The sequence below is a fragment of the Sebastes umbrosus genome, chromosome 17 (assembly GCF_015220745.1).
Source record: "Sebastes umbrosus isolate fSebUmb1 chromosome 17, fSebUmb1.pri, whole genome shotgun sequence".
Classification (NCBI taxonomy): domain Eukaryota; kingdom Metazoa; phylum Chordata; class Actinopteri; order Perciformes; family Sebastidae; genus Sebastes; species Sebastes umbrosus.
In genome coordinates, this window is record NC_051285.1 from 17,210,625 (window position 1) to 17,236,320 (window position 25,696).

General features: G+C 43.9%; 1 protein-coding gene across 2 annotated transcripts in view; it reads right to left on the reverse strand.

The window, feature by feature from the left end:
- LOC119475772 (serine/threonine-protein phosphatase 2B catalytic subunit alpha isoform-like) overlaps nucleotides 1-25,696 on the reverse strand; it is a 43,968-nt gene that overhangs the window by 11,836 nt on the left and 6,436 nt on the right. For both annotated transcript variants that reach the window (XM_037748781.1, XM_037748782.1), the window contains exons 2-8: nucleotides 21,604-21,804; nucleotides 11,198-11,322; nucleotides 10,961-11,072; nucleotides 9,191-9,336; nucleotides 8,946-9,085; nucleotides 1,290-1,367; nucleotides 1,064-1,158 (exon numbers count right to left, since the gene is read on the reverse strand). In XM_037748781.1, the coding sequence (XP_037604709.1) occupies nucleotides 1,064-1,158; nucleotides 1,290-1,367; nucleotides 8,946-9,085; nucleotides 9,191-9,336; nucleotides 10,961-11,072; nucleotides 11,198-11,322; nucleotides 21,604-21,804 (897 nt within the window). The remainder of the gene's footprint in view (nucleotides 1-1,063; nucleotides 1,159-1,289; nucleotides 1,368-8,945; nucleotides 9,086-9,190; nucleotides 9,337-10,960; nucleotides 11,073-11,197; nucleotides 11,323-21,603; nucleotides 21,805-25,696) is intronic.

Here is a 25,696-nt window from a genome sequence, read left to right on the forward strand (position 1 = left end):
CTCTCTCTTGCTTCACCACTCACCTCCCACGTACATACACACTCTACGCACCAGCTCTGCTCCAAATGACTTTAGAGAGGGTCATTCGCGTTTTCGCATCAGACACCGTAACTCTCCAACACGCTTGGCACACGGGAGATGCTTCAGTTGGTTGTAATGTCCTCCCCTCACCGCTAGATACCGCCAGATCCTACACAGTGGACCTTTAAGTACGGAAGCTATGTGACAAATAAGTCAATGTTTGGTTTAAAAGTGGCGTAACTTAAGTGCAGAAGTTATGTGACTCACACAGGATGCAAACACCAGTCTCCCAGGTGTTTTCTGGTGTTTTTTGACCCAACTATCTACCCCAAACTCCTCCCTACGCAACATTTGTTGCTCTTTATACTTTCTGGTTCACGATTACGTGGATTACATATTAATTGATTTCATGAGTTATATACAAATTACAGTGCATTACTTGTCGTAGGTAGCTATGAACGGTGTATGAGAACAGCCTGTGCTGCGTAACACGTTTGTTATACTCTATCCGGAAAGCTCTACCCAGAAAGCCTCATTTCAGAAATTCAAAGGGAGCTCTAAAATATCGCAATTTTTGGTGCCACTGTTGACACAGTTTGATGCATATGTTGTAAGAGTTGCATAGCTGCTTTAAGGAATAGCTCAGTGCGTAGTGTGGGCGTAGCGAATGTGTGGTTGAGTGAGAGGGAGAGAGTGACGGTGGACGCGCTCAGAGCAGACAGGTGTTGGCGATCGGAGCAGAAAAGAAATTAGCAGTAAAGTTGTCAAGTGGGATTAAATGTACAGTGTAGGTTTCAGTTCACTACCGCTGACTATCCCTGTAACAATTTTGCCACAATTTAGCACATTGACCATACATGGTCCAGAACAGGGTTTTTACCCAGTCTTGCTTCACATCACTCAGACCCATTGCTGTGATTAAAAAAAAAAAACATTGTTACTGTGCAAAAATATGATACAGGTGCGAGCAGAAACAGATGGCAGAACTGTAAATGAAACTGAATCAAAGAAGGGTATAAAATGAAGAAAGAGATTTTCTGACCTTTGTTGTTGTAAACATCCAGGTAGTTTGGTGCTGAGAAGATGGTAATGAGGGATGGGAATCCAGTGGTCTGACTTTTACGGTACATCCGGTAGCTTCAAGGCAGTCAGGTGGAGGTAAAGACAGAGAAAAGGCAGAGCTTGTTCTTATATATGTAAATATGTATATACTTTTGTTTGTGTGTGTATAGGTAGGTCTTTAAATGTGTGTTATAGGGATAACATACCCGGCATCTTGTGCTTCATGCGCTCGAATAATTGATAATAGGTTATTGCTCTGCAGGAACTCGCATACAGCCGGATAACTGGAAAAGAGTAAATAAAAATTGGGTTTAGAGACATCACTGAGTATGACAGAGGACAAATTAAGCACACAATCTAACCATAACTTGACAGAAATTTGAAAATATATATTTTTTTCCATCACACCACCAAACTACATTTAGGCTGCAGGATACTTATTTCACATACAGTTTCACTCACCAGAAAATGAACAAAGATGAATCACTCATGAATGCATTTATGGAAGGCTTGCTGAGGGTGATGCAAGGGTGTGAAAAACCAATCCAGCAGCTACCTGTTGCAGTTAAAAACAAACTAACCCAGTATAAGCGGCAGTCGGAGCTTCTTGCCCCCCAGCTCTAACCTGACAAGAAATGTGCCTGAAAGGAAGGGAAGCGTGTGAGGAAGCTCAGCCAAACTGAGTGTGACGTTACACTCACACATGGCATAAAATAGGTGCTACCTGGCTATGTATATCCAGTGCACCCTTTGCAATAAGGCGGTCAGTTTAGGCTGTCAAGTCATTATGTTGCCTCAGGACAACCTTACCACTGCTGCTGTCCTAATTTCACAGCTCCATTTATCTGACATATTTCTTTTTGGTACACACATAACAATTTTTGTCATACAGTATAAGTGCAAAGTGGTGAAATATGAATATGTGAATATTGAGTGTTTGGGGCTGAATCTGTTTTTGAAGTGTTGTTTTGAGTCTTCCTATGATTTTGATCTTCTCAGTTTCATGAAGTCTTTTTATTGTGATATCTTTTATCGTGAGCGCAAGTATATACAACAAGGCTGTAATGGCAGACAAGTCGGCGTGATGACGCTTAGTAGTCTCATTTAGCCACTTGTTAGCAACCGCCTTTTTTAAGACACGTAAAGGCTTCAAAATTCACGAGTGGGATATTATTTTTTTTATGTATTTTATGTCGTAGAACAAAACGTTAAAATCTCTTAAGCCTGTGTTAACCACAGATCTTATTTCAGGCATCTAACTAAAAACCCATTACAAAAAAACACACTGAATTCCAGATGAGGGAACTGGAAGTGCTAAACTGTGAACTCATTTCCGGGTTTTAGGACTCATTCCTGTAGCACTCTATTGGGATTGTTATCTCCCAGACTAGAGTTGCATCGGAGCAGATGTAAGACCAGAATTTGTCTCCAAAGAAAAAACACAAGACTGCACAAAAAACATCCGACCCGTGTCACACAGGAGGGACATGTAATCGGGATTGGGACGCTTTCAGCTGCAGTGTGAACGCAGCCTTCCATTTAGCAGCTCTCACCACAGCTGTTATGTAATACCTAGAAGAATGTGTTATGTCATTCAGAGACTGTATCATCCCTTCAAACTGTGTCTCCTGGGTTAGAAAAAAATTATTAGAGATTACAATTTGATTAGCTCTTTTAAAATGTGAATGCCTTCCAATCAGCAACACCTCAATCTGTCTTAGTTTTGAAAAATCCTTTGTTGTTCCTTTATTTCTTCCAGCTGCAGTATTCCAGATATACATCTGACAAGAAAAAATATCCTCAGATCCATCAGTCATACCAACCTGTTTATAAATCATTTTGCTATCATACGTTTGCTTTATTTAATCTAACTATTTTAGCTATCTGTCAAAGAAATGTATTCTTTAACGACTTTGATAATTGCTGACGAAGTCGAATGAACAAAGCATATATACAGGCTGTGTGTCCTGTCAAAATAGTGCTGAATAAAACACTAATGAAGACGACACTCACAGATGCTCTGGGTGAAAGCATTAGCCAAATGTGAAATATAAATCAGACATGTCTTTGACTGCTCTGCAAACACCCTAGATTTTGTTGGTGCAAGCCTTTCGTACACCAATGTTTACCAAAATGAGTTCAACGGGACACATTTCGATTTATTATTGTGATAATCTTTATAAAGATAAAGATAAACTTTCTGCGCAGGCATTTAGAGGTGTAAAAACGTTCCTATAGTCTCAATCTGCTAATTACGGCTTGCGATGACCGACACTGTGTAGCCTATTAGTGCAGCGCTGCAAATAATAATACATTTTGTTATCAATAATCTTATCTTTTTTATTTATCGATCTATTATACAATAGACAACAATGAAAATGTCCAACACAATTTCAAAGGTCGCAAGGTGACGTCTTCAAATTCCGCCGATTAGACTGTTATCAGGCTATTAAATAGGCGTTATCAGTCGCTATAAGCCCCATAGATGTGAGTCAGTAGGGGCCTACTATAACCACTAGTAGGTTTTATCATCTATTCACATGGTAGATCACCAAAAGAAGGTATGAAAGAACATAACAGCGACCTCTAGCGACTGTAGTAATTATGACAGGAGCAGAAGTGGAAGTCAGGCGCTGTAGTATAGACCGTGTGAAACTCCATGAGGGGTGGAGGTCGGGGACAATAGATGGGACACAAAAGACAGGGTTTTCACCCAGGAGACTGGAGTTCGCTTCCCATGTGAAACCAACAATGTGTAGTTGTCTTTGTTTTCGTAGTTATTTTAACCTAAAACACTATGTTCCTCCCTGAACTTAACTAAGTGTTTTTATTGCCTAAACCAAGAGAAGTTGTAGTTTTATTGCCTAAACCTAAAGAAGTTGTAGTTTTGTTGCCTAAACCTAAAGAAGCCCTTTTGTTCGTGTTCAAAAAACGTGACATTTCATTCAGTTATACATGTTAGAACGTGTTGTTTTTAAGTTTCACTTTCACTTATACAACATAGTTATAAAATGACCCTAATGACCCATATCTATGGTGCTTATAGCGACTGATAACGCCTATTTAATGGCCTGATAAAAGACGAATCGGGTGTCAAATTGCTTGTTTCGTTAAATTTACAGTTATAAACTAGAGAAGCTGAAAGATTTTTTTCCTTCGTAATGATTAATCAAAATTGACAACTCAAAATTGACAAATCAAAATTGACAAATCAAAACTGATGATCGACAAATTGCTTCATCACCAGTCATTTTATTTTTCTAGACCTACAGTAACATACAGTACATTCTCCCCCCAGCAACAACACTCACTTCCGGCACTTTACTTACAGTCACTGCCATCCATGCACCCATCAAACTTTCAGAAGTGTTTCAAATATTTAAGTGCTCAAAGGTTTGTGCCGGAAGAAAAACAAGGAGAGATTGCTGTGCCCTGAGCACCTGGCGAAACTGTGCCATCCTCGTATATCTAGGTCACATGGCTATCATTCCTTCGTTGGCCAATATATAAATTACAGAAATAGCTGCGTTACACACTAACATGGATATGCTGTAACTCTTTCCACTATGGCTGACAGTAGAACTGTAAAATGTTATATAAGTATTTCTGTTAAAAACACATCTACAATGCATTTCTAACTCAGAAATAAGGAAACATTTGTTTGCCATAGCTGCCAAGCAGTATTGTTTGTTTCTTATGCACTTTATGTCACGTAATAACATAAAAATAAAGATCCCAACGGACACTATGTACTAATTTATTTTTTATCCGCTCCAACGGTATTTATTGATTACTGCGAGGGAACACAGTACACACACACATTGCTTGCCTGCGGCTAACATTCCTTCTCTCCCCTTTGTGAAAACACACAATTATGTGTCGGTGAGCCTGTGAGTGAGAGAGAGCGAGAAATCTGACAAGTGAGTCCGAGCGAAGGAGACAGAGAGAGATGGAAGTGCTTCGCTGTGAGTGTGAAACTGAGAGGTTTTTTTCATTCCCTTAAGAAAAATCCATCTGTCGGGCTGGTGGTCATCACATTTATTTCCCCCAATATAAAAACTGTTTTTAATCATATTCCTAATCACTGAGCACAATCATATTGTTCTAATTACAATCACTGCACAAGAAATTAGACTTGGTTAGTTGGTGCTTCGACATTGATAATAATATTGTTCTGACATGACAGCAAAATGTAACTGAACTTAACATGTAGTGTAGCCAGTATTATATGACAATAGACGGAATAACAAACATTTAAGTGTTAAATAAAGCATTACAACATGCAGTTGTGCCTTCACATAAATAAGATATATGATATATAAAAGCTATATGTAAAACCTCTTGAAAATACTGGAGGATTTGTTAGAGATTTTTTTTTATTTCATCAAAAAGAGGGGTCACGAACGGGGGCGGGACCACAGTGATATAAGTAGGTGTTTGGAATCTGGTGAGTGAATTTATTTTATTAATAAATTTGTATTTATTAATATTCATTATTTTTATTATTTGTATTTAATCTTTAAAAAATATAATTTATTATAATTTTTATTTTATTTCTTATTTGACTTTCTTATTTATATTTATTTATTTTATTTTAACGTTTCTATTTTATTTTATTATTGTATTAATATTATTACCATTTTTCTCCTCCCTTGTTTTTATAATACTTCGTTTTTCAATTCACAGTTACTATCTGTTATTATATGTACATATTATTTGATTTGTTATGGTTTAGGTTGTTGTAGTCATTTTTCTTAAAGGGACTGTAACTTCTGACATGTATAAATCAATCCGGGTCGGTGTCCCATGCACGCTCACGTGTGGCTACGCTGTTCAGACAAGACTCCAACACAAACTACACGGCAGCACCAAAGTTATATCTAGTGAAGCCTGTCTTGCAAAACAGTGTTGGAGGACGCGGGGAGACCGTAGCTTTCGTCTCCAGGGCCGGAGTCTCTGCTGTACTCTGCTCCTCTGCCTTCACTCACAAACCGCGCTCGTTCTCGCTATTTCGCTCCACTCTCACGTGCATGCGCGCACACTACACACTACAGAAGAGTTAGTAGCTCTGAGAATATCTAGTGAATATACAGTGGACGTTTGTGCAGAAATAAATGCTGCAGCTCCTCCAGACCAGCAGAGGTTTCCCGTGTCTTGTGAAGTGACAGGGCTCCGCGGCGAGAAACGTTATCGTCTCCGACCAAAACTCCGGTGTCTCCCCTGTTCCCTCCGGCCGCGGTCGGGAGGCTGAGACAGGAAAAGCACTAGGATCAGCATTGATTCATGGAGAGACCTTCGTCTGGTCAGCTAACAATACTGCCAAGCAGGTGAAATATAGAGTGATATTGTGGTTTTAGCTGACGTGCGTCGCCTCACTGCTTTGAGCGATGCTCGTTCATGTCTATTTAAAGCAAGCACAAGCGCGAGCCCGACGTTGACTTTCGTTGACTTAACGGCCACAGGTTTCGCTGTTAACAAGCATTTCTGATTCTTACAAACAGTCCCTTTAAGGCAACAATAAAAAGCATGATTAAAAAAAATCTACAATGCATCCATTTGGTTGTTGTTAACATAAAACTACAATTTAATATCATAGAAGAACCAAGAGCGGTCATACATGGCATTTACTGCAATAGGTTGCATCTATTTCAAACATTCTTCTCAGCTGTGGAGCAAGCTATTGCATGGCTACTTGTGAAAAATGCTCTGTATTTATTTTATGGAACACACAACGTATAATGCAGTCAAATAACGGCACTATATTTGATTGCATTTTAATGTACCCCCGTCTTTTTCCTCAACCTGCTTATACATACTTCTATCTCAGATGGAGATTTTCCCGCAATTCCCAGGAGAGTGAGGCTCTCTGTGCTGCTGCATACATACTATATAGTTGGCAAGAGTCATAATGATGGAGAGGTAAGTTTGAGAGTGAAGGCAGAACAAAGCCACGGGGAGATAGATGACTATTATAGCAGCATCCTCCACACATCTACAGAATAATCCTCACTAAGCTCCTCTCTCACTGTGAATAGGCGGTTTCTCGTCAGTGACCATTTAACGGCAGTGAAAGGGGAAGTTAAGTCCAATCACCTGCAGCCCTCCACGTGTGCTTGTAAACTCAGAGTAACAAGGGGATCTTGCATTATGTGGAAATATATCGTCTGCACTTGACATTTCAGTGGAACTTTGTCATCAATAGAAGCAAATGTCACCTTTGACACCTGCATATACATGGAAATGAGAATTACACGATTTATAATGTGAATCTGAATTATTCTGCACACACTGTCCAGACATTTCATTTCTTCTTCTTCGGTGGAGGACTTTACTTTTTGTGATTTGAGCAGCTCCCACACAGGAGGGGAGGAGGGTCTGTACTGTTCTGAACCTTCATTAAGAAAACTCTCACCACACCTGCCACCTAATCTCTTCTCCTCCTCACCACCACCTCCTCCTTCCACAGCTCCTCTTCCATCTCACAACAATATTAGGACAACGCTCACTCCTCCTTCTTTTACATGCTCTGTCACGGAGGTTGAATAGTTGCATAACAAACCCGTTCCCAATTTGCCTGGCTATTATATTTTACTCCTCTCTCTCTCTCTCTGCCTCTATTTTTATTTGACTCCAGGTTCACCCGGCTAATCCTTTTGTCTGTAACAATCTGTTCTGTAAGTCAAAAAGACAACCTCGTCTCAAAAACAGTTGTTAACCACGAGGCGATATGACCCATTTACACAAAGACACAGCCACTATCTATATGATATGTTAACCTCTTCATTCATTCAATCATTCAGTCTCCTTATCCCCATTATGGGATGCTAAGTGTATTGTTTGTTTTTTTTCTTTTTGGTTTTGCTCAGGTAGCAATAAATGTTTGATATCTATTAATAATTCTTAACATCTATTTTTGATAATATGAGGTTCGGTTGTGTGAGGCTTCTGTGTAACAGCCAAATTTCACCCTGTACTGCAGCAATTCTCTTGAGAGATTAAATTAGATCTCATCGACACTGAGAATTTAGGGCGTTGACCTTTTTAATGCGTGTTCTCCCATCTTCTTCTTTCTCCTAATTAAGTACACGGCCTAATGAAGCAGAGAAAGTGTGGAGAAGAAGAAACCACCTAGTTCATGACAGGCTGTTCTCATACACCGTTCGTAGCTATACCTACGGAAATTAAATGCACTGTAATTCGCATATATATCACACAAAATAAATTTGTATGTAATCCACATAATTTTGAACAAGGAAGTATAAAGAGCGGCGAACGCTGCATAAGGAGGACATCAGGGTGGTTGGGTGGATCAAAAAACACCGGACTTTTGAAAAACACAGGACTTTCACCCAGTAGACCGGTGTTAGTGTCACGTGTGGACCCAGAAGTCAACGTTCAGTACTTAAGTAACGCCACAGAAGTTTATTTTGAAAAGACTGGAGCGGAAATTGACGCTTGACATTAGTAGGAAAACACAGGAAAAATGAAGAATAACTTTTCTTAACATATACAAACCATTGTATGAGAATACGTTGTTCATGTATATATGAGGCAGGATTTATTGTTGAAGGATCCACAGTGCGAGTTGCAAGCTTTCATTCTTTTAAACCTAAAGTGTAATTGGAGACCTTCAACGAGCCACGTGGGTCGAGCTGGAATCTGTGCAGTATGTGATAGACACTTGATGTGGGTGATTGCTCGTAATGAAAAATGGCATAAACACAAAGTTTCAGACTATTGGATGCATGAAAGCAGCACCGCAATGTATCATTTAATAGAGTTGCAGTCAATTTCTCAAGTATCTAAGTATGGACAATGATGTTATAAATTTATAATAATCCAGAGGGACAGAGGTAGCTCACCTGTAGAAGTAGGAGCAGCCTCGCACTGTGTTGTGGCTGAAATATTCCTGGGTTTTCTCATTGCCGAAGTCCTCCAGAGGATCAGCCCACAGCAGGTCACACATGGGCCCGAAAGCCGGTGGCTCCTTGAACCGATCCAACTTAACATAAAGAAGCAAAAAATACAAGTTTTAAAAACTTTTCTTTCTAAACAACCAATGTACAGTAAGAGCTGATAGTGTTGAGGCAGTAGACTAAGTTATTACCTTTTTAATGTCATCTAAGGTGTGTATTTCAGGTGAGAGCCCACCGTGGACACACAGAAACTGTTGGTTCATGAGTGCAGCCAGGGGAAGGCAGTCAAATGCATCCATACATGAGTCGTACACCTGCTCTGAGTACTTGATTTTACCTGACAGAAGACAGACATCAGTGATGTTTACGTTAAGAGTCAGAAACAGTTTATATACAAATATGTTTGCACATAAAATTAAAGGACGGGTCCTTTATTCATTTATTTTTTTTAAAGGTTATTCTTTTGGCATTTTCAAGCCTTTATTGATAGGACAGTGGAAAGTTTGTTTAGAAAGGGGGAGAAAGAGAGAGAGGGGGCAACATGCGGAAATGGCCGCAGGTCAGATTCAAACCCGGGCCGCCGCGGTTAGGACTCAGCCTTGTCATACAGGCTTCCGCTCTACCAACTGAGCTATCGGGGCGCCCGGGTCCGTTATTTTTGTTACGTTTTTGTTTTTTTATATGATTATGTAGCTTCCCAGTTGTGTTCCTTATGTCTTCAAATTCGAACATTCAAATTTTAGTCCAAGTATGTATGTTTCAGTGTCAAAATGCTATTTTCCCAAGCCCTTCTAAAAACGTATTCCCACATGACCTGACGTAGGTTTCTGCATGATGACGCTACTACACGTACAGTATATATACATCCTTAGCCAGTGTATTAACAGAAATTAACAGTAACTTAGATAGCGGTCGGCATGCTCCCAGTTTGGAAAAGCAGACAGGAGTACCGGCACGGAACTTAAGCAATGTACTGCTGTGGACGCCATATTAGTTCTGATCTGAAAGTCACACAATAACACAAACTAACGGATCGATGCAGCAGTAGACCAGCATCTCCCGTGTTCTGTAAAATTATGTTTTTGTGAATGGAGTCTGGTGGCTTTGAAGACCACATAATCATGCCTTCAGTTCCCCATAAGAAAGGGCTATCTGATGGCAAGGTAAACGGTGAAAATATTCTAAATATAGCGTACACTTAACTGATCTTGATTTTTTTTTAGATGGCTAAAATACATATTTCTGCTGCCCTGACCACAGACGCTTAACTTCGCCATCAGACAGTCCTCTCCGACAGTAACTGAAGCCGTTGTATCGCTCTCTTCAAAGCCACCAGACTACATTCACAAAAACAGTAATTTTACCTTGCAGAACACGGGAGTATACATACAACCCCACTTCAAAAAATCGGAACTAACCCTTTCAGTTGTTTCCAAATTTAGTACATCTAACTTTGACTCAGCTAGTGCTATCGTTCACATTATTCATAACCTTATTGATTAACTTTCTTTGGAAACCTATGTCACTGCTTTTTGCAACGGCTGAGTGGACATTTCCATTTGAGAAAAAAAAAATGGAACAGACCGCAGATGGACCCGCCCTTTAATATTGCATGTTGGTTATTTCATGTGTGATAAGGTACAAAACTAGTGAATTGAAAAATGTTTAAGGGGAAAGTAGCTGATGAATCTTGTTTTGAGGAAATATGTTAAATCATTTTTAAATATTTTAAATATGTGTTTCGCTATCAGGTCTAAATTTTCAATTGTTCACAGACAATTCCATCCCCTTTTTTGTGCAGTCATACAGAATTAATTTGACAGTCCCAACAGACAGGTGCATTTCTTATAATCTCTATCAAAATTGCTCCAGGCTGCACATGACATTAGCAAGACACAGAGAGACAAGTATATAAACAATAAAAATACAACCCAATATGATAAACACTGAAAGGTACTCACATTCTTGTTTGAAGGTGAAATATTCTGTCAAATGTCTACATTCATGATTTCCACGAAGTAAAAATAGTGTCTTTGGATAGAGGATTTTCAGCGACCAGAGGTATAAAACACACTGTCAAAACAAATACATAAACACAGTGTTATTCCATGCAAAAACCCTGTATAATAGTGAATATGTGAAGCTTTCTGCAGTTTATTTCCCCCATGACATATTTAATGATATTCTGATGGTTTTACCTCAATACTGAAGTAGCCACGGTCCACGTAGTCCCCAAGGAACAGGTACCGCGTTGTGGCTGGTGATCCTCCCACTTCAAACAGCTTCATAAGATCAAAGAATTGCCCATGGATGTCACCACAGACTGGAAAACAAGCAAAGGACAGCAAACGTTACAGAATCAGAGAATCTGATTGAATATCTTTATCTGCATCTCTGCATCTTTGTGTGACGGCCAAAAATATTTTCAGCGCAGGACTATCATTTAGTTATTTTGGCGTACTTCCTTCACTGGAACAATTATAGTAACCTCACTACGGGTTCATACAACTTTCAAACCTCTTGTAGCTTCTGAAACCCACTCACAAATAATTGGATACAGTTGTAAATGTGTTGTCATAAAGCTCAAATTCGAGGATGTTTTTCTTCCAGAAAAAGATTCTGGAGATGTGTAACGCCTGTATCTGTGAGGAGAGCCGGAGATCCACTTCTCTTATCTATTGGTCCTGAGGGTTCAGAGACTGTAGAGAATATCCTGGCAGGATCTCATGGTACACAGTACAGAGCAGTGCACTTTGTATCAGAGGTGTTCATTCTTCTTTTCATGCTCACAGGTTAGCTTTATAAATAAACAGATAGGCTGCAGGCAGTGCAGTGCTACAGTTTGTGTTAATATCTCAACAATCTCAATAATTCATATTTGATAAAGGTGATATATTGTGTTTGTTGTAATGATTGCTGTTGCTACTATTAATACATCAAAGCAGTAAACTGTGCTGTCAATAATAATGAAGTATAATGTACAATGAAATATAGACGTTATGTAACCATAAACACCGCCATAAATAACAATAGCTATACATGTTATACACAGAAAAACCAGAGCACATTGTATGAATTTTTTTGAGACTGGACTGAGTTGTTTTATGTGTTTTGGGTTTTCTGTGCTGTGTTTTTCTTCCGGTGTTCCTTTTTTCCCCTCATCTGCCCATCTACACACCTGCTCTGAATCAGCCTCATTGGTTCCTCCCAGCCAATCAGCTCCTTTCTTGTTCCCAGTGTCTCCCCCCCCCCCAGCCAATCAGATCCCTGTCTAATCACCTCATCTGAGCTTCTCCACTCATCTCTCCACCTGCACGTCATCCTCTTGTCAGTTTAGTTTGTATCAAGGCCTATTGAAAGAGGCTGGAACACGGGTCTTGGGGTATGGGGTACAACACATGCGCAGTGTAACTGGAGCTGCGGTCGGGCATTGCGATTGGCTCAATTTTGGCGATGTGTTGTACTCCAAAGATATGACGCGTTGATGACGTGTGACATCTCTTCTTTCCACCCTCCTTGGTTTGTATTTGAGTCCTGGGCTGCCGTCGAACAGTCATAAAAATGACTTGCTATGTCTTTTCCTAACGACGTTTCCTTGACCTCGATGGAAAATGTCATGAAATCAAGGAAAGATGGGAAGGAGAATTCATAAGGACTTACCGCGGGGCTAAGAGAATCTGCCTACACTTACATGTCGTGCCTGTATTTATAACAGAAAATGAGTAGGCTACAGTGAGGAACACAATGATGTGCAATTCAAGTAAGGATTTATGTCCAAAATAGAATCACACCCATAGACTGTATATAAGAAGTGGATGTAGTCACCGTGACGTCACTCATTGGTTTGTGGACCGCCGTTTTGAAGCTTCGAGTTCGGCATTTTGTCACTGTGTGAAGGGGTTAAAGTTGTAGGACGAAAACATGGAAAAACTCCCAGACCGGACAACGCCGTGGTAGCGACCTGTCCATCACAAGGTAGCCACACCCTAAAGCATCCCATGCTTTATGGTCCATTTGACTCTAAGTGGGACCATAATTTACTAAATGAACATCATGCTGTATTGAAGAAGACTTGAAACTAGCGATTGAGACCATAAACCCATGTTTACAATGTTTACTGAGGTAATAAATCAAGTGAGAAGTAGGGTCATTTGCTCATAGACTTCTATACAATCAGACTTCTTTTTGCAACAAGAGCAGTTGCCCCCTGCTGGCTATTAGGAAGAATGCAAGTTTAAGGCACTTCACTTTTCAGACCCGGATACTGCCCATTGGTCACACCTCCGAAGAAGGATGTTTTAAATGTATCCATAGGGTACAATTAAACAACGACGGTGGATGTGATTGTTGGCCGAATGGTGCGTTGTTTTAAATGTGGCTGCCGCAAGGAATGTGGGACGGCATTATCTCCTTTCCTTTCGTAAAGGATGGTCCAGTGTTCCCTATACTAAAGGAGATTAGAAAGGAAGCATTGAAGCACATTCCCTTAGCATTTAGAGGATCCGACTATCATGGATGCCGCTTAATATTTTTTGGTCATTTCACTCAGCAGGAACTCTCCAAAGCTAAAAAAAGACTATTTCACTGCAACCCTGGTTTCCAGGTCAGTCTTTGTTGGATCCTTGGCTTGTTCTGTGATGTTCAGTTTTGCCTTGTCTGCACAAACCATGGATTACGATTAATTTCTTCAAGTTCCTGTTGCCTGCAGTCTCCTGCGTTTGGGTCCACCTACATGACAATTGCATGTCAACCTGTATTCATTATCACTCTGGATTATTGTATGCAACAGGCTAACCCTGCCCCAACACGCTTCTCACGCTTGTTATTCTGTTAACTGCTGAGTCTTTGGCCCCTCTCAAATATCTATAAGTTGTGTCAAGTAGAAAAAAAGATGGACTCCACCTTTAACAGTCAGCAGAGCAGCAGAAGAGGCTGTGAAAATAATATTCCTACATATGCATATCCCTGCAGCAAGGATATATATCTAATCTACAATTACAGCCACAATGCCAGTATTAAAACACCTAAAGAGGAATATACTTGTATAAATTTCTGCTGTCCTTGGGTCATCTTATTGAGATATTTACGGTGGTTGGCTGAAAGGCCTTTGTCCTCCACATAGAAATGAGACGCTATCACCTCAAAGAGGTAGAAAAAGCTTGAGCCCCGGGGGAGATACATACTTTTTTTTCACAGCGAACACTATGGCTCTGGAGTGCAAACCTACATCTCATTTCCTCACTGCCTTCAATTTTTCATTATCATCTTCCTCTGTCTCCTTCTCTCCTACTCATCCTCCATCTCCTCTCTCTTTTCGGTCTCCCTTATCAGCTCCACAGTGGCCTTCGCCCACTCAAAGCTTAGAGCAATGTGAGTGGGAGACTGCTTGTGTGACTAAAGCAATCAAACACACACATGCGCACATACATGCACATACACACACACACACACACGCAAACACATCCATGCAAGTAAAGATTCACAAGTGCATAAATGCCCCATAATATATGACTACACACACACACACACACACACACACACACAGCTACAGAGACATTCAAACACAACTCAAGCTCACAAAGACATAAAACAGACCCCCACACTCACAAATGCCCGTACACAATACTCAGTTCATCATCCATATTTCATGCTTAATACATAAAGCCTCCATTTTCCTGACGCCAGTCAGGATGAGGAGACGGAGACTTCTCTTCAAGTCAGCGTGCATTTCATCCATTCGTCACCTTTGTTTTGGCTAAACACTGTACTTGCTTTCAAGTAAGACAATTAAGCTGATGGGATGCTAATTCCATGTATATTTAATATCACACAGTATTGAGTGACGCTGAGTGACATGACAAAAATAAACAGAATATTGTACTTTGGCCTTATGATCCACCAAAAGATAATGTCCACAGTGCAAACTATTTATGGGGATTTCAAGAATATATCAAAGAATACAAAGGTGTAACTTGCAAAATGGCGTCTAACACCAAATATTCGTGGTGGCCAAACGGCGGTACTACAACTTCCATGTCGGTCACATGATGCCATTGGGCCCAAAAATACTTTTTCCCATAGACTTTAGGACTTTGGACATTGGGAAAGAGACATCTGTAACCCACCGGGTAATTTCTTTTGAGGTAAATCAACTTCCCAGTACGAACACTCTAATAGCCCTTATTTAAATCATCAGGTCCTAAAAGTTGAAAAATGCACTGATAGCAGAATCCAGAGTTATTCTCTTTCCTCTGTTCATGTGAATGAGACTCAGACCGAGGCTGGAGCGAGGGCTGGGAGGCAGAATTAAAGGAAACGCTACTGCGCCTGCTCTATGGGCCCAATGGATGCAGAAGATTTCCGGATGATATGGGTACTTCTTTATCACGTGGCAGTTGAGCCATTTTGGCTTCATGCGCCACTGAACAACGCTATATCCAGTTCTCTTTATACATCCATGGTCATTTGAGATCGGCAGATTTACTGGATAGCAAGAAATTAGGACAGACAGACAAGAAACATGGGAGAGAGAGAGATGCACCAAAGGTCCATGACTGGATTTGAACCATCGTTGTAGCTACATTGTACGCAGCCCAAACACTGCCACAAAACCTCATCTTATTTTTTTTTTTATACGATTGCCAATGTGATACTTGAAGAAGGCCTGAGGGCCGAAACTTCATCAGAGGAATAGAAATGCATATGGAGCTAGAATGGGTGACACTTTTTTTCCTACTTTCCACTTCACTTATGACAAGATGATGGTGATTCTACCTGAAAGTGACAGTTTCCTGCTCTAAGAATTTCATATAGACTTCTCTTATCTGCGTTTCATGTTCGCTTGTGCTCCAGTCAGGTGCCTTGTTTATTTTTGTACAACAAACAGTATCGTTGTCAGTCCACATCCTCTCACTACCTCTTAGGTCTTATGCATCTTTTTCCACCGTCATCCTCTCTACTACTCTCTCTATGCGCATATAACCATAAAACATAACCTAATCGTCATAAAACTGTAGAAATTTGGTCCAGGCAATCATGCCCCCCTCAGGATAAATTGTATTTTATCCTCTACTTTAGTTAATGAGCAAACACCTGCAAAACTAATGACATCAGCTTCACTGTCACCTTCTGCTCCACCTTTGTTTAGTGCTAATTACCGCATTTCAGCATGCAAACACACTACACTGCAATAGTAAACATTATAAACATCATGCCTGTTTAACGTCAGCATGTTAGCATTGTCATTGTTAGCATGTTAGCATGTTGGTGTTAGTGTTTAGCTCAAGAAGGCCACATGCATGGCGGTAGACTCACTTATTATCAATCATACAAAGGTTAAATGATACCTAGCTATTATACATATGAATTGGCCATAATTTGTTTCTCAGAGCAGGGTTTTACTATCCTACCTTGTTACATGAAAGTCAACGTTTTGTAATAATAAAGAGTATTACCACAGATTTAAAGGTTATATTAGTCTATAACATCATAAGGTCTGTGGAAAATTAAACGTAGACAACTAAACTATTATTTTAAAGCTGCATTACTTGAACTCCACAACAAGCTAAAAATCCAATAATCCAAGATGGCGCTAACTACGGCTGCCTCGGCGATTTGGTGCGCTCTGTTTTTCTTGTTTTTTTGTGTTTCTTTAGTTTTTGGTGGAAGTTCACGGATTGTCTTCTCTAGAGAAGACATCCTTAACCTCAGGGAATCTACCCCAGCAGATCTTTTCCCCAACTTTCTGGCACCTTCAGCAGTTTTAATGCACGTTTTGCTGGGAGCAGTGGCCCTCGGCCGAGCGGCGAAGCGCCGGAGAGGAAAGCGCTCCGGAGCGCTGAATCGCTTCAGACAGAGAGGACTAAAAACTCCTCTGCCTGCGATATTCCTCTCCAACGTGCGCTCACTGTGCAACAAAATGGACGAGTTGCTGCTGATGGTCAGTACCAACAGAGACTTTTCCCTCTCTTCTGTCTTGTGTTTTACTGAGTCGTGGTTGTGTGGAACTATACCGGACTCTGCGCTGCAGCTGCCCGGCTTCCAGCTGTTCCGAGCCGACCGCGACCCGGAGTTATCACACAAGACAAAAGGAGGGGGAATATGTTTCTATATTAACGACGGCTGGTGCAAGGACGTGATAGTGCTTCAGCGGACATGTTCTCCGGATCTGGAATCATTTATTATCAACTCTAAACCATTTTATTCCCCCCGTGAATTCTCCTCCTTCATTCTGGTCGGTGTTTACATCCCGCCTCAGGCTCACGTGGAGCTCGCGCAGCGGCTGCTTGCCGACCAGATACGGGAGGTGGAGAGGAAAAACCCGGACTCTCTTGTTATCGTTCTTGGGGACTTTAACAAAGGGAACTTATCACAGGAACTCCCAAAATACAAACAGTTTGTTAAATGTCCGACCAGAGAGGAGAACACGCTGGACAAGTGCTACTGTAACATCAGTAAGGCATATCACGCCGTTCCCCGCGCCGCGCTGGGAAACTCCGACCACGTCTTGGTCCACCTCATCCCCTCTTACAGGCAGAGGGTCAAACTGGCTAGACCGGTTGTGAGGACGACCAAGAAGTGGAGCAGCGAGGCGGTGGAGGATCTGCATGAGTGCCTGGACTGCACGGACTGGGAGATGTTTAGGACCGCCACTGACAGTCTGGACGAATATGCAGAGGCTGTGACGTCGTATATCAACTTCTGTGAGGACAGCTGTATACCGACGCGCACCAGGGTTCACTACAACAACGAGAAGCCCTGGTTCACAGCCAAGCTCAAACAGCTTCGTTTGGTTAAGGAAGAGGCATTTAGGAGTGGTGACAGGGAGGGCTTTAAAGAGGCTAAATACGCGTTTGGCAAGGCGGTGAGGGAGGCCAAACGGCAGTATTCAGAGAAACTACAAGAACAGTTCTCAGCCAGTGATTCTGCCTCAGTCTGGAAAGGGCTGAGACAGATCACAAACTATAAGCCCAAACCGTCCCACTCCACGAATGACCTCCGACTGGCAAATGAGCTGAATGAGTTTTACTGCAGATTTGACAGACGTAGTGACGGTCCTGGCTGCATCTCCTCTCCCCCCCGCCATCAGCCATCAGCAATCAACACAAGCACCCCCCAGCTTTCTCCACAAGCACCCAGCCTGTGCACACCCCTCCCCCCCTTCACACCTCTGTCCATCCAAGAGGAGGAAGTCAACAGGCTCTTCAAAGGACAAAACCCCCGCAAAGCAGCCGGCCCAGACTCTGTCTCACCTGCAACCCTGAAACACTGTGCAGACCAGTTGTCTCCAGTGTTTACAGGGATTTTCAACACGTCCCTGGAAAGCTGCAGGGTGCCGTCCTGCTTCAAAGCCTCCACCATCATCCCGGTCCCCAAGAAGCCAAGGATCACAGGTCTTCAGGACTACAGACCCGTTGCTCTGACCTCTGTGATAATGAAGACCTTTGAACGACTTGTGCTCCAACACCTAAAGACAATAACCAACCCCCTGCTGGACCCACTGCAGTTCGCCTACAGACCTAACAGATCTGTAGACGACGCAGTAAATTTAGCCCTTCATTACATTCTCCAGCATCTGGACTCCCCTGGCTCCTATGCCAGGATGCTGTTTGTGGACTTCAGTTCCGCATTCAACACCATCAGCCCAGCTCTGCTACAGGACAAGCTTTCCCTGCTGAGCGTGCCTGACTCCACCTGCAGGTGGATCACTGACTTTCTAACTGACAGGAGTCAGCACGTAAGGCTGGGGAAGCAAGTCTCCGACACCCAGACCATCAGCACCGGTGCCCCCCAAGGCTGCGTTCTCTCCCCACTGCTCTTCTCCCTGTACACCAACGGCTGCACCTCCAGACACCAATCTGTCAAGCTCCTTAAGTTTGCAGACGACACCACCCTCATCGGCCTCATCTCCGAGGGTGACGAGTCTGCCTACAGATGGGAGGTTGACCATCTGGCATCCTGGTGCAGCCAGAACCACATGGAGCTGAACGCCCTGAAGACAGTGGAGATGGCAGTGGACTTCAGGAGGAACTCAGCCCCGCTCCCCCCCCTCATCCTGCGCGGCTCCCCAGTCAACACGGCGGAGTCGTTCCGTTTCCTGGGCACGACCATCGCCCAGGACCTCAAGTGGGAGCTAAACATCAGCTCCCTCACCAGTAAGGCCCAGCAGAGGATGTACTTCCTGAGGCAGTTGAAGAAATTCAACCTGCCACAGTCCATGATGGTGCACTTTTACTCGGCCATCATCGAGTCCATCCTCACCTCCTCCATCACCGTCTGGTTCGCCGCTGCCACCGCCAGGGACAAGGCCAGGCTGCAGCGGGTCATCCGTGCTGCAGAGAAGGCGATCGGCTGCAACCTTCCCTCCCTCCAGGAGCTGTACACCTCCAGGACCTTAAGGAGGGTAGGGAAGATTGTGGCCGACCCCTCCCATCCTGGACACCATCTTTTTCAGACTCTGCCATCTGGCAGGAGGTTAAGGTCCATCAGGACCAAAACCTCACGTCACAAAAACAGTTTCTTCCCCATGGCAGTGGGGCTCTCCAACAGCCCATCCGCCCCCCTGTGACTGTCTCTCCCTCACACACAAACTACTGCCCCCCCCCCCCCCCCCCCCCCCCGCCGACACTGTCTCTCCCCCCTCTCTCAATATTTGCACTATCTTTATATCATGTTTATAGCTTATTTGTAATTTGTAAATTGTACATTTTTATTATTTTATTCTAACGTTTTTATCTATTCTTTTGTTTTTATCTATTCTTTTGTTATTATACAGTTTGTCTCGCACCAATAATGCCAAAGAAAATTCCTAGTGTATACCTCTTACACCTGGCAATAAACACCATTCTGATTCTGATTCTGATCCACAGTCCGGCTAACGCGTTAGCAAACAATGACCTTCTTAGGCATCCAGCACACATGGAGCAACATTAGCATTCATTTGGAGCCTTGTCTCTGAACATCTGATGAACTCAAGTAAAAACAAAATAGTTTAAAATCCTCCCCTTGGGGACTACGCTGACTGTGGCTATTTCAGTATTGAGACAGCTGCTAAACTTTACTCAACCAATAGGCTACTGGTTGCTAACTTCTTTCTGTGCAGTTCATTGGGTGTTGCTAAAGCTAACACTGAAACATTTGGGCCAAGAAGCTACTGAAAGATGGAGCAGTTTAGAAAAGATTCAATTTTTCAATACGCTGGGTTCTGTGGTTATACTTATACTCTTCCAGGACTGTTGTAGCTAAAGAACAAGTCTCCGTATCTTTTCACCTATAAAATTATTAAAACTACTAAAACAATGGTTCTATTCTGGCCGGGGACCTTTGTTGCATGTTATACCCTTTTCCCTCCACTTATTTCCTGCCTGTCTCAACTATTAACTCTCGAAAAATGCCAAAAAGAAGAACAGACAAACAGTAACAACATCCACAGACCAGACTCTCTATCCTGAAACACCTCTCAGTTAGGGCTGTCAATCGATTCAAATATTTCGTTGTGATTAATCGCATGATTGTCCATATATTAATCGCGATTAATTGCAAATGAATCACATATTTTTTACCTATTCAAATGTACCTTAAAGGGAGATTTGTCAAGTATTTAATACTCAAATATGCTTGCTTTAAGCAAATGTATGTATATATATATTATTGGAAATCAATTAAAAGCACAAAACAGTGACACAAATTGTCCAGAAACCCTCACAGGTACTGTATTTAGCATAAAAAATATGCTCAAATCATAACATGGCAAACTGAAGCCCAACAGGCAACAACAGCTGTCAGTGTGTCAGTGTGCTGACTTGACTCTGACTTGCCCCAAACTGCATGTGATTATCACAAAGTGGGCATGTCTGTATAGGGGAGACTTGTGGGTACCCATAGATCCCATTTTCCATCACATATCTTGAGGTCAGAGGTCAAGGGACCAGTTTGAAACTGGCCATAACAGTTTTTCCTCACCAAAATTTAGCGTAAATTCAGAGCGTTATTTAGCCTCCTTCACGACAAGCCCGCATCACATGTATTCCATAGGTTTTCTATTTTTATATGATACAGGTGTTTTCACTCTAGCTTTAAAACTGAGCCAATTGCAACTTCCTAAAGATCGATTGCATGAATGCATTAGAGAAATTAATGGCGTTAGAACAAGTTTACATTAACTCGTTATTATCGCGTTAACTGTGACAGCCGTACTCTCAGTATAATGCAATACAATTCAACAGCACCACAAACTACAGCCTTCAAAATGACCAGTGAGTTGATCCAACACCTCTCCAAAACAACAAAAACTGAACATTATAAACTTCAGGAATGTAAGATTTATTACAGGGCTGCTGTATTAGACTATATTAATATTAGCTAGATGTTAAAATATATTTTTTAGATGTATCATTTTTGGTGACTTAAAAAAAAAGCCAATAAGTACGTTTTGCCTACTGAAGCAGTAGGTAGCAGTGGTGAGATTGACCATCTCTAATTCAAGCCCCTTCTCATATTACTGTATATCTGACCAGGTGAAATACTTTGAACGCTGAGTCGTTTCCAGGTGTGCCGTCCTGCAGCAGGACAAGCACCAGGTAAATATCTGTAACTGGTTTAATACCTGTGACTGGTGCCTCGATGTCCAGTATAGTTTTCTCCTGACGCAGGATACCTGCTCCCTCGTTGATGATTCGAAGTGCCACAGCTTCCTCTACACGGCCCTCCTTGGTGAGGTGGGCTTTCAGGAGATCCACGCGAGGTTTCGCTTCACAGTCAAACACTTCCTTCATAGTAAGGCGGTGGCTCAGGGGGAAGGGGACAGCTGAGGACAGAGCACAGGCACATGGTGACATTTAAACAGAGGGGACATCACATTAACTATGGCTACTGTTAATGTCATCAAGAATACAATTCTTGATTCTTGTTTTGTTTGCACTGTTGTGAAAGAATAGCAGCAAGCAGCACTCAGGAAGGATATAGACAACATATCATCAAGGAATTCATGCAGAAATCCTATCTGAGAAACCCCCATGCATGTTTCGCCTGCAGGCATTATTGTGCTGCTGCATCCATCTTCGTCGGCTTGCAGTATATGTACATGTTTGGCACGAAAACCATTATCATAAACATGGCTTTGCTTGATATGCATAAAGTACAAGAAGCCGTTTGAAGATTTAAAATACACAGGAATATCTTAAATTATTCAGGAATATGTCACACACCATTATTCCTCACCGATGTTTATATCTACAAATTAGTTGTTGTTTTTTTCAAATAGTGGGTCAAATGTGCAAATCCCTCTGCAGTTATTTTTGCAGTGTGATTTAAATGTGTTACATATATATTCTTATATTATGTTTAGGGCTGTCAATTGATTAAAATATTTAATTAAACCGGAACCATCACCTTAACGTGGTGGAGAGGTTTGCGTGTCCCTATGACCCTGAGGGCTGTGTTGTCTGGAGCCTCGTGCTCCTGGTAGGGTCTCCCATGGCAAATTGGTCTCAGGTGAGGGGCCGGACTAAGAATGGTTCACAAAACCCAAATGACGACACGAGGCAGAGGAGGAGTTACCCGGCCCGGAGGAAGCCCAGGGCCCACGTCTGGAGCTAGGCCCAGACGGAGGGCCCATCAGCGAGCGCCTGGTGGCCGGGCTTGCCACGGAGCCTGGCCGGGGATACCCCGAAGAAGCAACGTGGCACCCCCCTCCTCCTCTCCATCCTGTGGGCTCACCACCTGCGGGAAGAACCGCTTGGGTCGGGTGCGCTGTCACACGGGTGGCAGTGAAGGCCAGGGACCTCGACGGACTGGACCCGGGCGGCAGAGGCTGGCTCTGGGGACGTGGAACGTCTCCTCTCTGTGGGGGAAGGAGCCGGAGCTTGTGCGGGAGGTGGAGCGCTATCAGTTGGATCTGGTAGGGCTTACCTCTACGCACAGCCTCGGTTCTGGAACCGTACTCTTGGATAGGGGTTGGACTCTATTCTTCTCTGGAGTTGCCCATGGTGTGAGGCGCCGGGCGGGTGTGGGGATACTCACAAATCCCCGGCTGAGTGCCGCTATGTTGGAGTTTACCCCAGTGGACGAGAGGGTCGCCTCCCTACGCCTACGGGTTATGGGGGGGAAAACTCTGACTGTTGTTTGTGCGTATGCACCAAACAGCAGTTCGGAGTATTCGGCCTTCTTGGAGACCCTGAATGGAGTCCTGTATGGGGCTCCAGTAGGGGACTCCATAGTTCTCCTGGGAGACTTCAACGCGCACGTGGGCAACGATGGAGACACCTGGAGTGGCGTGATTGGGAGGAACGGCCTCCCTGATCTAAACCCGAGTGGTCGTTTGTTATTGGACTTCTGTGCTAGTCATGGACTGTCCATAACGAACACCATGTTCGAACATAAGGATGCTCATAAGTGTACGTGGTACCAGAGCACCCTAGGCCGAAGGTCGATGATCGATTTTGTAATCGTATCGTCTGATCTGAGGCCGCATGTTTTGGACACTCGGGTGAAGAGAGGGGCGGAGCTGTCAACTGATCACCATCTGGTGGTGAGTTGGGTCAGAGGGTGGGGGAAGACTCTGGACAGACCTGGTAAGCCCAAACGCGTAGTGAGGGTGAACTGGGAACGTCTGGAGGAGGCCCCTGTCCGAGAGATCTTCAACTCACACCTCCGGCGGAGCTTTTCTGGCATCCCTGTGGAGGTTGGGGGCATTGAACCCGAGTGGGCGATGTTCAAAGCTTCCATTGCTGAAGCTGCGGCGGTGAGCTGTGGTTTTAAGGTCTTAGGTGCCTCAAGGGGCGGCAACCCTCGAACACCGTGGTGGACACCGGTGGTCAGGCAAGCCGTCCGACTGAAGAAGGAGGCCTTCCGGGATATGTTATCTCGGAGGTCTCCGGAGGCAGTTGCAGGGTACCGACGGGCCCGAAGAGCAGCAGCCACTGCCGTGACGGAGGCAAAGCAGCGGGTGTGGGAGGAGTTCGGAGCAGCCATGGAGAAGGACTTTCGGTCGGCACCACAGTGCTTCTGGAAAACCATCCGGCACCTCAGGAGGGGGAAACGGGGAACCATCCAAGCTGTGTACAGTAAGGATGGGACACTGTTGACCTCAACTGAGGAGGTAATCGGGCGGTGGAAGGAGCACTTTGAGGAACTTCTGAATCCGACCAATACGCCCTCTATGGTAGAGGCAGAGCTGGAAGCTGATGGGGGACCATCATCAATTACCCTGGTGGAAGTCACTGAGGTAGTCAAACAACTCCACAGTGGCAAAGCCCCCGGGGATTGATGAGATCCGCCCAGAAATGTTGAAGGCTCTGGGTGGGGAGGGGCTGTCTTGGATGACACGTCTCTTCAACACCGCGTGGAAGTCGGTGACAGTGCCTAAGGAGTGGCAGACCGGGGTGGTGGTCCCCCTTTTCAAAAAGGGGGACCAGAGAGTGTGTGCCAATTACAGGGGTATCACACTGCTCAGCCTCCCTGGTAAAGTCTACTCCAAGGTGCTGGAAAGGAGGGTTCGGCCGATAGTCGAACCTCAGATCGAAGAGGAACAATGCGGATTCCGTCCTGGCCGTGGAACAACGGACCAGCTCTTCACTCTCGCAAGGATCCTGGAGGGGGCCTGGGAGTATGCCCATCCAGTCTACATGTGCTTTGTGGACTTGGAGAAGGCATATGACCGGGTCCCCCGGGAGATACTGTGGGGGGTGCTGCGGGAGTATGGGGTGAGGGGGGCACTTCTCAGGGCCATCCAATCCCTGTACGCCCAAAGCGAGAGCTGTGTTCGGATCCTCGGCAGTAAGTCAGACTCGTTTCCGGTGGGGGTTGGCCTCCGCCAGGGCTGCGCTTTGTCACCAATCCTGTTCGTGATATTCATGGACAGGATATCGAGGCGTAGTCGGGGGGAGGAGGGTTTGCAGTTCGGTGTGCTGAGGATCACATCGCTGCTTTTTGCAGATGATGTGGTCCTGTTGGCATCATCGGTCTGCGACCTCCAGCACTCACTGGATCGGTTCGCAGCCGAGTGTGACGCAGTCGGGATGAGAATCAGCACCTCTAAATCTGAGGCCATGGTTCTCAGCAGGAAACCGATGGATTGCCTACTCCGGGTAGGGAATGAGTCCTTACCCCAAGTGAAGGAGTTTAAGTATCTCGGGGTCTTGTTCGCGAGTGAGGGGACGATGGAACGTGAGATTGGTCGGAGAATCGGAGCAGCAGGGGCGGTATTGCATTCGCTTTACCGCACCGTTGTGACGAAAAGAGAGCTGAGCCGGAAGGCAAAGCTCTCGATCTACCGTTCAATCTTCGTTCCTACTCTCACCTATGGTCATGAGGGTTGGGTCATGACCGAAAGAACGAGGTCGCGGGTGCAAGCGGCCGAAATGGGTTTCCTCAGGAGGGTGGCTGGCGTCTCCCTTAGAGATAGGGTAAGAAGCTCAGTCATCCGTGAGGGACTCGGAGTAGAGTCCTTGCTCCTTTGCGTCGAAAGGAGCCAGTTGAGGTGGTTCGGGCATCTAGCACGGATGCCTCCTGGGCTCCTCCCTTGGGAGGTGTTCCAGGCACGACCAGCTGGGAGGAGACCACGGGGAAGACCCAGGACTAGGTGGAGAGATTATATCTCTACTCTGGCCTGGGAACGCCTCGGGATCCCCCAGTCAGAGCTGGTTAATGTGGCCCGGGAAAGGGAAGTTTGGGGTCCCCTGCTGGAGCTGTTGCCCCCG